At 40.2% G+C, this 14,376-nt stretch overlaps 1 protein-coding gene across 2 annotated transcripts in view; it reads right to left on the bottom strand.

The window, feature by feature from the left end:
* Positions 1-251: 251 nt before the first annotated feature.
* Positions 252-14,376, bottom strand: part of RAD51C (RAD51 paralog C) — a 29,512-nt gene continuing 15,387 nt past the window's right edge. Inside the window, exons 6-10 of one of the 2 annotated variants that reach the window (XM_066264066.1) lie at positions 13,494-13,560; positions 11,634-11,694; positions 5,128-5,191; positions 4,024-4,181; positions 252-1,327 (exon numbers count right to left, since the gene is read on the bottom strand). In XM_066264066.1, the coding sequence (XP_066120163.1) occupies positions 4,065-4,181; positions 5,128-5,191; positions 11,634-11,694; positions 13,494-13,560 (309 nt within the window). In that variant the 3' untranslated portion in view covers positions 252-1,327; positions 4,024-4,064. The remainder of the gene's footprint in view (positions 1,328-4,023; positions 4,182-5,127; positions 5,192-11,633; positions 11,695-13,493; positions 13,561-14,376) is intronic. The other variant, XM_066264067.1, reaches the window with a different exon arrangement.

The raw sequence follows: 14,376 nt of genomic DNA, 5'->3' as shown, positions 1-14,376 counted from the left end.
TATTGGTTTTACTTTTTATCTGTGTTGACTTATTTTGAAAATAGAACATAAATTCCATGAATTCTCAACTTCTCCTGAGAGTACAAAACATTTATATTCTCATAAAATAAGCTACACAAAAAATCACTATCAGAGTAATGGTGTATTTAAAAACTCACATCTTACTACACATTAGAGTCAAAGCACAAAAAGGTCTATGTTAATATGAACTAAACCTGAAAACACACAAAGGAATATATTTTGGTCAAAAATCCAAAAAATCCTGTAAACATGTTTTATGCCAAAATCAGTTCTGAGGGAGCAAAATGTTCTGTAAAATTTAACAGTAACAGTAAATTTAGGTACTGATGTTAACTAAAAATACGTATTGTGAACAGCCAACCTCTCTTCTGTAACTAAATCTTTTATTTTAAAGCAACAGAACATTTCAATATTGTCGCAAAAATGAAAACCTTAATATTGATTTTAAAAATTAAAAATGTGTAAATGTCACTCTTCCCCTATTGCTCATTTAAAGTGAGTAATTATGTCTGTGACCTGTGGTGGCGCAGTGCATAAAGCGTCAACTTGTAATGCTGAATTTGAAACCCTGAACTTGTCTGGTCAAGACACATACGGGAGTCAGTGCTTCTTCCTGCTCTTCCCCCCTTCTCTCTCCCCTCTATAAAAAATGAATAAGTAAAAATATTTTTTTTTATTTCAGAGACAGAGAGTTAGAGAGAGGGATAGACAGGGACAGACAGGAACAGAGATGAGAAGCATCAATCATTAGTTTTTTTTTGCGCATTGCAACACCTTAGTTGTTCACTGATTGCTTTTCTCATATGTGCCTTGATCTTGGGCCTTCAGCAGACTGAGTAACCCCTTGCTTGAGCCAGTGACCTTGGGCTCAAGCTGGTGAGCTTTTGCTCAAACCAGATGAGCCTGCACCCAAGCTGGCGACCTCGGGGTCTCGAACCTGGGTCTTCCGCATCCCAGTCCAACACTCTATCCACTGAGCCACTGCCTGGTCAGGCTGAATAAGTAAAAATCTTAAGATGAGTAATAATATCTTTACAAAAGTAGAAATCATAAAATTTTAACCAATGAATTTAGTAATAATCATTTAGTCCTCTCATTTTATAAATAAAGGAAAGGCATGAAAAAACAAAGGTGACAAAATTGACATGGCTTATTAATGTTTCAACTGAAATAAAAATGCTGGTCTTCTTCCTGGGCCGGATGGCTAGGTTGATTATAGCATCTTCCTGAAGCACAGAGGTTGCTGGTTTGATCCCGGGTCAGGGCGGCTCCATGTTCCTGTCTCTCTCTTACCCATCCTCTCTTGCTAAAAATAATTTTAAAAAAAATGCAGGTCACCTGACCAGGCAGTGGTGCAATGGATAGAGCATCAGACAGGGACATAGAGGACCCAGGTTCGAGATCCTGAGGTCGCCAGCTTGAGCGCGGGCTCATCTGGCTTTAGCAAAGCTCATCAGCTTGAGCCCAAGGTCACTGGCTCGAGCAAGGGGTCACTCAGTCTGCTGTAGCCCCCTGGTCAAGGCACATATGAGAAAGCAATCACCAAACAACTAAGATGCCAAAACGAAGAATTGATATTTCTCATCTCTCTCCCTTCCTGTCTGTCTGTCCCTATCTGTCCTTCTCTCTGTCGTTCCCCCCCCAAAAAATTACAGGTCTTCTAAATTCAATAAATTAAAAAAATATAGGCCCTGGCCAGTTGGCTCAGCGGTAGAGCGTCGGCCTGGCGTGTGGGGGACCCGGGTTCGATTCCCGGCCAGGGCACATAGGAGAAGCGCCCATTTGCTTCTCCACCCCCCCTCCTTCCTCTCTGTCTCTCTCTTCCCCTCCCGCAGCCAAGGCTCCATTGGAGCAAAGATGGCCCGGGCGCTGGGGATGGCTCCTTGGCCTCTGCCCCAGGTGCTAGAGTGGCTCTGGTCGCGGCAGAGCAACGCCCCAGAGGGGGAGAGCATCGCCCCCTGGTGGGCAGAGCTTTGCCCCTGGTGGGCGTGCCGCGTGGATCCCGGTCGGGCGCATGCGGGAGTCTGTCTGTCTCTCCCCGTTTCCAGCTTCAGGAAAAAAAAAAAAAAAAAAAAAAAAAAAAAAAAAAATATATATATATATATATATATATATATATATATAAATATATATGTTTGTCACAGATAATCAATTGTTTGAATAATTTCCTTCCACTGGGAACCAAAGTAAATTTTGTGAATGTATTGAGAAGCACTAAGAAGAAGGAAATGCTGAAACATTTTTTAGATGATTTTTAAACTGCTCAATCCAAAATTTTAATTTACTTAAGCAGTGTAAATTATTCAAAGGAAAATATCAATACACCTAGAATTCTATAGTTGAATGAATCACACTATGTTTCAAAAATATAGAAATAATCAACTGTGAAATTATTTACTTGACTATTCTGGAAGATATACGTTCCAGACAATTTCTAAATGGAGTTCCAAAGTCCTTCCTTTAACATAAAATAAATTACAAATAAACAAAAGGCTTAGATTTTAGGACTGAGTTCACTAAGATCAGACTGGTCATCTAAAACATGTATCTTACTTACCTATGAAACGGAATAGACTGATATGCTGACTCAGCATGCTGAGTTTCCTTTATAATAATAAAATGGGTCATTTTAAGAATTATCAAAGCTACTTTTAAGGAGGAGAACACAAAACGAATGCAAAAAAAAGAATCTGTTCTTCCTAGGATTTTCTAGGCAATTAGCAAAGAAAAGAGGAAAAGCTTGATTGGCCACATGAGCTCAGCTTTCCACATTTGCAAAATACAGTGTGTCTGTAAAGTCATGGTGCACTTTTGACCAGTCACAGGAAAGCAAGAAAAGACGATAGAAATGTGAAATCTGCACCAAATGAAAGGAAAACTCTCCCAGTTTCATACCTATTCAGTGCAGTTCGATGTGGGCTCACGCACAGATTTTTTTAGGGCTCCTTAGGTAGCTATCCCGTATACCCTCTACAGACTAGTCACTGACTGATGGCCTACCAGAACGGGGTTTCTCCACCAAACTGCCGGTTTCCTTTAACTGCTTATCCCACCAAATAATGTTATTCCTATGTGGTGGCACTTTGTTATAAACACACCGATATCCACGTTGCACTTTGGCCACGGATTTGAATTTAGCGAGCCACAGAACACACTGAACTTTCCTCTGTACCGTCCACATCTCGACTGGCATGGCCGTAGGCTGCTCCGCTGTATACACGGTGTTACATCATCATCTGCACATGCGCACATGCTGCCACATCATCCTACAGAAACTGGGAGGGTTTTCCTTTTATTTGGTGCAGATTTCACATTTCTATTGTCTTTTGTTGCTTTCCTGTGACTGGTCAAAAGTACACCATGACTTTACGGACACACTGTATAACTGGCTCTGGCTGGTGGCTCAGTAGATAGAATGACAGCCCTGGCCTATGGATGTCCCAGGTTTGATCCCTGGTCATGGCACATGGGAGAAGCAACCATCTGCTTCTCCTTCCATCCCTCTCCCCCTTCTCTCCTTCTTCCCCTCCTGCAGCCAATGGCTCAATTGGTTCAAGCATGGCCCTGGGTGCTGAGGATAGCTCCAATGAAGTGCATCAGCTGAGGATAGCTCCAATGGAGCACATCAGCCTGAGGCACTAAAAATAGCTCTGTACTCAGGCATTTTCCCTAGATGGGGTTGCTGGGTTGATCCCAGTCTGGGCACATGTGGGAGTCTCCCTCACTATCTCCCCTCCTCTCACCTGAAAAGAAAAAAAATATATAGATAGATAGAGTTATACAGAGATATATCTCTATATAGAAAGATATATATAAAATAACTATCATCCCTCCTGAATGTTGCTAAAAATGAAAATAGGGCACAATTGTAGAACACTGCTTTAGAAAAATTCAGAGATTCATATAAATTAAGTATATATATATATATTTCACTTGATATATTCCTGATTCATTTATGCTATAGTGTGTGATTATATTTTAAAAAACAAGTCTACTACTTACATACATTGCATCTCATAGAATCAATACATAACACTTTGGAACTAGTCTTTGGATTCCTGTTCTTCTTCTGACTCTCGAGACCGTTTCCGGGAATTTAATGAACCTTCTGTTTGCAATGAGCATGCAGTAGCAACAACAGCATCTCTAAATCCCTGAGGCTGCAAGATGAAAAAATATATAAGTATGCTTTAAGAACATCTATCATAAAAATTGGTCTTCTGAATATTTTAAGTAATTGATGAGAGCTACTTTATTCTTGGGACAGAAATGATCAACTGTTATGAATGAAGAGGACAAATCTCATGGACAGATATCCAAGCCAGGGCTATACAGAATATTTTATATCTGGCATATTTTATATGTACATACACACAGAAAAAAACATTGCATTATAAAAATGTTCTCTAAAAGATAACCCTAACAAACTTCGTGGTAGCACTATTGGAAGAGGTGAAAGATTAACATGTAATAATTACTTAGGTGTTTTATAAACTTATTTTCAGTTAAATACTCTAAAATAAAGTTTTTTAATTAGAATACTTTAAATGCCCCTAAGCAATGCAAAGACTAAATGGATAAGTCAGTTTCAGAGTATTTATTTCTGTTTTTGTCCTTAAAATGAGATGGCAAGAATAAAACTATTGATAAGTATGCATATTTCAGTCAAAAATGTACATTCTACAATGTACAATTACAAAAAAATTAACATTTTAAAGTGGGATATATTTAGTGACTATGATAGAGCTATAATATCTATAGACCAAAATGAGTACAGCTAGTATTTTTTTATAATTTTTTTAACAACTTTCACTTTTTTTAACTTTCACTTTTAATATATTTAATATCTGATATAACATATGGCATGAACACACTACCCTATAAGTAACTATTTCCTCAGTTTTTTAAAATAAATTTCAGTCTGTGACTAGTATATTATGTACATATATATAAAACTGGTATTTTTGGGATAATTCTAAGTATCAAAAGCTGTTCTCACATTCGCTTGCTGCCCACAGAAATTAATAGAAACAATTTGTAAATACTCTCTTTAGATCATTATTGCCCACCAATACCAAAACTGTACTCTAATCAAATAATACTGACTGTGATTTGAAATAGTACTGTAGATTCCTTCTGGCTGGGTGATTTGTACAATGTTGCCAACCTGCTTAGAGAAAAAAATACACATAAACACATGATCTTAATTTTAATTAGTTCAGATGACTGATTTGACAATTTATAGTTTTGTAATATAATTCTATTATTTTGTTCTCTAAGGACACAGAAAGCAAAGAAATATCAGAAGTATTCCCTTCAAACAACAGCTACATGTACACATGTGATCATTTGTACATATATTATTACATGCTACAGTAAGTGAAAGAAAGTCAGTCACAATAGGGCAAATTTGGGATGATTCCACTTATTTGAGGTGCTAGAGCAGTCAAATTCATAGAGACAAAAGTAGAATGGTGGCTGCCAGAGGCCAGTGGGAGGGAGGATGGAGAATTAGTGTTTGATGGGTACCAAGTTCTAGTACAGGAAGATAAAAGTGTTCTGGAGATGGATGGTGGTGATGATCACACAATAATATACATGTACTTCATGCCACTGAACTGTACACTTAAATGGTTAAAATGATATGTTTTATGTTATATATACTTTACTACAACTTTAAAAAAAATTTTTTTTTATTTATTCATTTTTAGAGAGGAGAGAGAGAGGAAGAGAGAGAGAGACAGAGAGCGAAGGGGGGAGGAGCTGGAAGCATCAACTCCCATATGTGCCTTGACCAGGCAAGCCCAGGGTTTTGAACCGGCGACCTCAGCATTTCCAGGTCGACGCTTTATCCACTGCGCCACCACAGGTCCAACTTTTTTTTTTTAAGCAGGAGAGAGAGAGATAGAGAGAGAGAGAAAGGGGAAGGGAGAGAGATGAGAAGCGTCAACCTGTAGTTGCAGCACCTTAGTTGTTCACTGAATGCTTCACATATGTGCCTTGTCAGAGGGGCTCCAGCTGAGCCAGTGACCCTTTGCTCAAGCCAGCGACCTTGGGCTTTAAGCCAACCCCATGCTCAAGTTGGCAAGCCTATGCTCAAACCAGCGACCTTGAGGTTTTGAACCTGTGACCTCAGAATCCCAGGTTGATGCTCTATCTACTGCACCACCAGTCAGGCCTTTACCACAATATTAAAAAACTGACATAACTGCACTAGCTTAGAGATAAATTACTCTCAGAGTTAAAAGGGTCATATATTTACATATATCATTGACTTGTTTTCAAAGACAATTCATAAAGGACATCTTGATTTATGATCTGTTCCTCAGGCACAATTTAAAAGAGAAGCAATCAGAGACCATGGTCCATTAGCTTAATGTTTGGGTTAGTACTTTCAGGATGAAAACAGCAGAATCTAAAATGTCATTTACTCTATAATTGCAACTGTATATGCATAAATAAAATAACTGCTAACTAATATGTAATATAAGAATAATTGTGATAGGGAGATTATAAATTTTTATAATGCTTTTAGAAATACTCCATCTTTAATGTAAAATATAACAAAAATAGGAGTATGTTGTATTTTAATCCTTATTAAAAAAAACCTTTTTGATTCAATGTAACAAAAATTAGCTAACCTTCTGAAAATTAGTATCTAATACCATGTCCCAAAAGGTACCCAGTTCATTGGCCTTTCCTTAGAAAATTATCAAAAAATAAATAAGCTTTTAAGAAGCATTTACAGCCTGACCTGTGGTGGTGTAGTGGATAAAACGTTGACCTGGAAATGCTGAGGTCGCCAGTTCGAAACCCTGGGCTTGCTTGGTCAAGGCACATATGGGAGTTGATGCTTCCAGCTCCTCCCCCCTCCTCTCTCTGTCTCTCCTCTCTCTCTCTCTGTCTCTCCCTCTCCTCTCTAAAAAAATGAATAATAAAAAAAAAGCATTTACATGTTTATTAAGAATCCTAAGATCAAATGGGCATTAAGTATTCAAGTTAAAAATGTTCCTCAAATTTCTAATTAAAAATAAAATTTTATATTTTATGTCTGTATCTCAAGAGATCTTTTTAAACAACAAACTAAACCAAAGAATCACTTGGCTCATGGCCCCTGCTGAGATGAAACTTAACATATGGCTGAACTACACCGTTTGGGTCAGAAAGAAACAAGACAGAAGCACAATTTGTGCTCTGAAGCTGAGTACACATATGAAACACTATGTGGGGGTGTTGCTATATCATTCCACTCTACCATCAGATCTTGGCAAAGAGTGGTATAATTCTGAACAATCTCAGTCTCATATTATCATGAATATGTAAATTAAAGAACACGCACAATGTACATAGAGGCAAAAGTTTTTTGTTTTTTAAGTTAGAGGAGGGGAGATAGACAGATGCGTGTGCCCTGACACACCAGAGTCCACCTGGCAACCCCTGTCTGAGACCAATGCCCAAGTCAACTGAGCTATCCTTAGTGCCTGAGGTCGACGCTTGGACCAGTCAAGCCACTGGCTGCAGGAGCGGAAGAGAGAGAGAAGGAGAGGGAGTAGAAGAGAAGCAGATGGTCGCTTGTCATATGTGTCCCGACTGGGAATCAAACATGGGATGATGCTCTATTCACTAAGCAAACCAACCAGGGCCTAAAAGAATTTCTTTTAATAACTGTTGGAATGTTACTCCACTCTTAGTCAAAGGGTGAAGATCAGGTGTTGCTGGTAAAGAATGGGAAGGGACTTGGTCATGAAATGGGATATTAAATCCAATTTTCAATATGTATTTGGCTAGTCAAGGTTTTTAGTTTTCTGTTTAAACTGAAAGTGTTCATTTTCATAACTATTTTCCTCCAGTGTGAATTCCTATTTCCATCCTTTCAAGATAAACTAAAATTTAAACTACATATAAGATTTCATGCAACTTGAATGACTTCAAGTTAGTTGGTTTCAAACAACGAAGAACAAAACTACTTTAATTCTGGCCTGACCAGGCGGTAGCGCAGTGGAAGGAGTGTCGGACTGGGATGCCGAGGACCCAGATTCAATACCCCGAGGTCGCCGGCTTGAGCACGGGCTCATCTGGTTTAAGCCAAGTTCACCAGCTTGGACCCAAGGTCGCTGGCTCGAGCAGGGGGTTACTCGGTCTGCTGTAGCCCCATGGTCAAGGCACATATGAGAAAGCAATCAATGAACAACTAAAGTGCCACAACGAAAAACTGATGATTGATACTTCTCATCTCTCTGCGTTCCTGTCTGTCTGTCCCTATCTATCCCTCTCTCTGTCTCTGTAAAAAAACAACAAAAAAAACTTTAATTTTATTAAATAAAGTCAATTTCTTCTGGTTATAATAAAGTGTGCACATTATTTATCTTATGTCCACAGCCTGGGAAAAAATAGTTTGCAGAAACAGGATTTTACCTAAAGAGGATAAGAGCTATACCATCAAATGTGCTGGCAACAACACAGTACCAGAATTACATTCTAGAAACAGCAGTTGTAGGTGAAAAAGAATGAACTCTATTACAGTCAGCTATAAAATGTGGATACTACATATTTTATAAAGTTATTAGGAAATAAAAAATTATATACACACAGGGCTTAGATAAAAAAAGGACAGTTAATAAATATTCAATAAATGGTAGCTATTATTTACTAGTCAATTCATCTTCTGGGCCTTGATCTTCTCACTGTTAACAATAGGTATAGATTCTTATTGAAGGGATTATTTAAGTGTTGTACATAAAGTGATTGTACAAGCAAGCACTCAGTAAAATAATAGCATGGGACATAGGAAATGTTCTATAGAACAGTAAATTTCCCCTAAATCTATCTATTCAATGTCACTACACTATTCTCTAATTTCTTGGAAAGGATTATTAGTAAGAAGCTGAAGTCATAAAATAGTTAACTCTTCCCCCCCCCAAGTGAGAAGTGGAGGGGGTGGGAGGCAGACAGACAGACTCCCACCATGTGCCCAACAGGGATCCACCCGGCATGCCCACTAGAGGGCGACGTTCTGCCCATCTGGGGCATTGCTCCACTGCAATTGGAGCCATTCTAGCACCTGAGGCCGAGGCCATGGAGCCATCCATCCTCAGTGCCCAGGCCAACTTTGTTCCAATGGAGCCTTGGCTGCAGGAGGGGAAGAGAGAGATAGAAAGGAGAGGGGGAGGGGTGGAGAAGCAGATGGGCACTTCTGTGTGCCCTGGCTGAGAATCAAACTGGGGACTTCCACATGCCAGGCTCACGCTCTACTGCTGAGCCAACTGGCCAGAGATAACTCTTTTTTTTTTTAAGGTGAGAAGAAGGGAGTTAGTGAGACAGACTTTTGCATGCACCCCAGCCGGGATCAACCGGGCAACCCCATTTGGGGCCAAATGCTGGAGTTCCCAGCTATTTTTAGTGCATGAGGCTAATGCTCTGGGACCTCAGCAGTGGGGGCTGCACTTGAACCAGTTGAGCCACTGCCTGAAGGAGGGAAAGAGGGAGAGAAGGGGGAGTGGAAGTGGGAGAGAAGTAGATGGTTGCTTCCGTGTGCCCTGACTGGAGATCAAACCCAGGACGTCCATATGCTGGCCGATGCTCTATCCACTGAGCCACCAGCCAGGGCCTAAAATAGTTAACTTTTAAAAATTAATCATGCCCTGGCCGGCTGGCTCAGTGGTAGAGCGTCAGCCTGGCGGGTGGAAGTCCCGGGTTCGATTCCTGGCCAGGGCACACAGGAGAGGCGCCCATCTGCTTCTCCACCCCTCCCCCTTTCCTTCCTCTCTGTCTCTCTTCCCCTCCCGCAGCCGAGGCTCCATTGGAGCAAAAGATGGCCCGGATGCTGGGGATGGCTCCTTGGCCTCTGCCCCAGGCGCTAGAGTGGCTCTGGTCGCGACAGAGCAACGCCCTGGATGGGCAGAGCATCCCTCCGGGTGGGCGTGACGGATGGATCCCAGTCGGGCGCATGCGGGAGTCTGTCTGACTGCCTCCCCGTTTCCAGCTTCAGAAAAATACCAAAAAAAAAAGAATTAAAATTAAAAAATTAATCATGACTTTCTGATCTCATGGGTATCTAACCAATGCTAATTTATAGAATTAGATAAAGAAGGCAAACTTCTCCTTCTGATAAATACACAAAAAGATGAAACATCTTACTCTGCTTCTATTATTTTTCTCATTTCTTAGATGTATTCGACTAGTGAGTATTTAATAGAGCAACAGTGGAAGACTATTATTGTACACTAGCTAAAGGGAAATTCCTAAGAGAATAAGTGGATGTACTTTGCAGAAAACCTAAATCTGGGAAGGTATAAACAGTATGTTCAAGATTCATCTGGAGAAATTGTCAAATCTTTACAATAGGTTTTGTTGCTGAGAAAAAAATTCCTTTTGCGAATCCAGTTTATAATGATTTATTTATAGAATTGGGGAGTAGGAATTAATTGTAAAGCACTATGTATTATGGGGGAAAAGAGTGACCTGAGCTCTGGAAATGCCATTTCAAAAAGAAACACAAACTGCATGATTTAGTTGCAAAAAGTGTATGTAGGCCTGACCTGTGGTGGCGCAGTGGATAAAGCGTCAACCTGGAAATGCTGAGGTCGCCAGTTCGAAACCCTGGGCTTGCCTGGTCAAGGCACATATGGGAGTTGATGCTTCCTGCTCCTCCCTCCCTTCTCTCTCTCTCTCTCTCTCCTCTCTCTCCTTTCTAAAATGAATAAATAAAATTAAAATAAAATTTAAAAAAAAGTGTATGTAAATGTGATCAGTTCAGCTATGAGCTCAGAGTCTTTCAAAGAGAAATGCAGATAGAGAAACAGACAATATCACTGACCAGACCCAATATGCATTTAAGTAACCCGTTTCCCATCTTTGCCAACATGCTGTGTCAATTTTTCCCTTTCATTAGAGCATTTCAAAACCAAGTTCTCTAGGTTATACCAATTAATCTCAAAGCAAAGAGGCTGGCATAAATCTGACATTTCTAGAATGCAGAATAAAAGGTTCTGCAGCTTTCAGATGCCTATTTTTTAAAGAAAATAAAAGCTGGTTTGTTCACTTGCTCAGCAGCTTTAAAAACAGACACAAAGGTTTCATGCTGTCATAGTTTTATTTTAAAGAACAATACCAGTGAAAGTCAGGTAAGAAACTGAGTAACAAAAGCAAGATAGGAATATACAAAAGAAAACAAAAGTAGACACAATTTCATACAAGAAATATATTAAGCAACTAAGAATAACCATCCTATTTTCCACATAAATCAGTCCTAAAGCTAACTTTTTGTCCTGATTTTATTCTTTTCAATCCCTCACAGGAACACAGAGTACCCACCTCCTTCTGCAGGGCTAATAAATGGTACTTGATTTCTAAGAGCTTTCTTGATTTCTAAGGCATTCCTTAGGCACCTGCTCATTTCAGGTGCACCCCAGCATTCAAATATGCCAAAGAATTTTCTATGCGGATAAAAACATGTTCTTATGTTTGCTCTAGGTAATTAAGGACAAGGTAACAAAAGCTTTAGTTCATGGGGCACTGTAGATTTCATCCACTGGATTAGCTCTAAAAAAACTGGTAAGTGTTCAGTATAATTAGCTCAATATTCAGAATTATTAACTTGTTTCTATACTGACCTTTGCTTTTGATCCCAATGAAAAATCAGCCGTATTGTAGCTGCATGTCCCCAACTTTCCCCTAAAGAAAAAAGAATATAGTAATTGTATATTGCCTTACTGACTAGGTCTCTTAGAATGTCTCTGACCAAATATAGTTTTACCTTGCTTAATTTAACATGAGAGTATACTTGGTTTCAAAAAACAAAAACAAACAAAAAAGCTCAACAGATGTTACTGGATAACATCCTGAGATTAATGGCTTTTTACATATCAAAGGAAATACTGCAGATCAATATCTTCTATTTGTTTTTAGAAAACGTTATAGCTTAAATTAACATATTTGTTAATCTTCCTTAAATCAGAACTACTAACATATTTCTGACCCTTTCCCCCAGAAAAGCAAAAACTCTGACAGACTATTCTTAAAGATTTTTTTTTTTGGCAGAGACAGAGGGACAGATAGGGACAGACAGACAGGAAGGGAGAGATAAGAAACATCAATTCTTCGTTGCAGCTCCTTAGTTTTTCATTGATTAATTTCTCATATGTGCCTTGACCGGGGGCTACAGCAGACTGAGTGACCCCTTGCTCGAGCCAGCAACCTGGGGCTCAAGCTGGTGAGCCTTGCTCAAACCAGACGAGCCTGTGCTCAAGCTGGCGACCTCAGGGTCTTGAACCTGGGTCCTCCACATCCCAGTCCAACACTCTACCCACTGCACCACCGCCTGGTCAGGCTCTTAAAGATTTTAATAGAAATAAATCTTGCCCTGGCTGGTTGGCTCAGCGGTAGAGCGTTGGCCTGGCGTGCGGGGGACCCGGGTTCGATTCCCGGCCAGGGCATATAGGAGAAGCGACCATTTGCTTCTCCACCCCCCCCCTTCCTCTCTGTCTCTCTCTTCCCCTCCCGCAGCCAAGGCTCCATTGGAGCAAAGATGGCCCGGGCGCTGGGGATGGCTCCTTGGCCTTTGCCCCAGGCGCTAGAGTGGCTCTGGTCTCGGCAGAGCAATGCCCCGGAGGGGCAGAGCATCGCCCCCTGGTGGGCAGAGCATCGCCCCTGGTGGGTGTGCCGGGTGGATCCTGGTCGGGCGCACGCGGGAATCTGACTATCTCTCCCCGTTTCCAGCTTCAGAAAAAATACAAAAAAAAAAAAAAAGAAAGAAATCTTGAGCCTGACCAGTGGTGACACAGTGGATAGTGTCGACCTGGGACCCTGAGGTTGCTGGCTAGAGCATGGGCTCATCCAGCACAGGCTCATTAAGCACAGGCTCACCAGCTTGAGTGTGGAGTTGATGGCTTGAGTGCTTGAGCATGGGATCATAGACAGGATCCCATGGTCGCAGGCTTGAGTCTAAAGGTTGCTGGCTTGAGCACGGGGTCACTGGCTCGGCTAGAGTGCCCTGATCAAGGCTAGTCTTGTATGAGAAGCAATCAATGAACAACTAAAATGCTGAATATGAATTTGTTTCTCAGCTCCCTTCCTTCTCCATCCTACCTGTGTCTCTCTAAAAAGAGAGAGAGAGAGAGAGAAGAAATCTTGAAGCATTATATTCTAACAAAAACCATGACTGAGTTGTAGTATAATCTGGATTTGAGTGTATTCACCCTTTCTACTGCCTAAGATTGTGAGCTTTCTGAAGGCAAAAATCATCATATGAACATTATAGGCTCAGGACCTGACACAACAGTTTGTTATATAGTAGATGCTGAATTAATGTTTGGTAACTGAAAGATGAGTATCTAAGAGCACTGTACTAAGATTTATTAGTGAATAAGACTGATACAGTCTCTGCTTTCATGGAGTTGACACTATTCAAAAAGCATCAAATGAAAGAAGTAGAGCTAATATGTTTAACTGAAAATGTGTATCTGATTACCCACCCAATGCTGGTATCAGCAAGGCCTGATTTCTATCAATCTTTGTTGTCATCTGATTAGTTAAAATGACCTACAAAAACAAAATGTGAGAAAAGAGATCAGTCTCCCCTAGAACTTATCAATAGTTCTGTGATTTTTAGTATTCTGAATATAATCGAATTTAAAGAAAGACATATTTAATTAATGAAAACATTTCTGATAATATTTTTTTCTTTTTTACAGAGACAGAGAGTCAGAGAGTGGAATAGACAGAGACAGACAGGAACGGAGAGATGAGAAGCATCAATTATTAGTTTTTCGTTGCGCGTTGCGATACCTTAGTTGTTCATTGATTGCTTTCTCATATGTGCCTTGACCGCGGGCCTTCAGCAGACTGAGTAACCCCTTGCTCGAGCCAGCGACCTTGGGTCCAAGCTGGTGAGCTTTTTGCTCAAACCAGATGAGCCCACGCTCAAGCTGGCGACCTCGGGGTCTTGAATCTGGGTCCTTGGCATCCCAGTCCGACGCTCTATCCACTGAGCCACAGCCTGGTCAGGCCATTTCTGATAATTTTAAAAAAATGTATCAGACAAGAACAAAGATGCTTTCATTGTGAAAATAGAAAAATAAAAATAAAATAGATAATACATAAAGGCCCAATAAGACCATGTACAAAACTTGATAAATGGTAGAATCAGAAAAATCCTTGCTTTTAAATTTAAGTTTTGCATAAGCCAATAGGAACAACTAGTCCAACAGCAGCAACATCAGCAGTGGTAATAAACACTTTTGAATACTTAATAACTGCCAGAAACTAAGCTAAGTGCTTCCCTTGATTATCTTATCTAATTTCTACAATCACTCTATGAATGAGGCATTATTGTTATTATTCCAGTTTAACACATGA

This window comes from Saccopteryx bilineata, chromosome 2 (genome assembly GCF_036850765.1).
Source record: "Saccopteryx bilineata isolate mSacBil1 chromosome 2, mSacBil1_pri_phased_curated, whole genome shotgun sequence".
Lineage (NCBI taxonomy): Eukaryota > Metazoa > Chordata > Mammalia > Chiroptera > Emballonuridae > Saccopteryx > Saccopteryx bilineata.
This window is presented reverse-complemented; position numbering and strand designations above follow the sequence as displayed.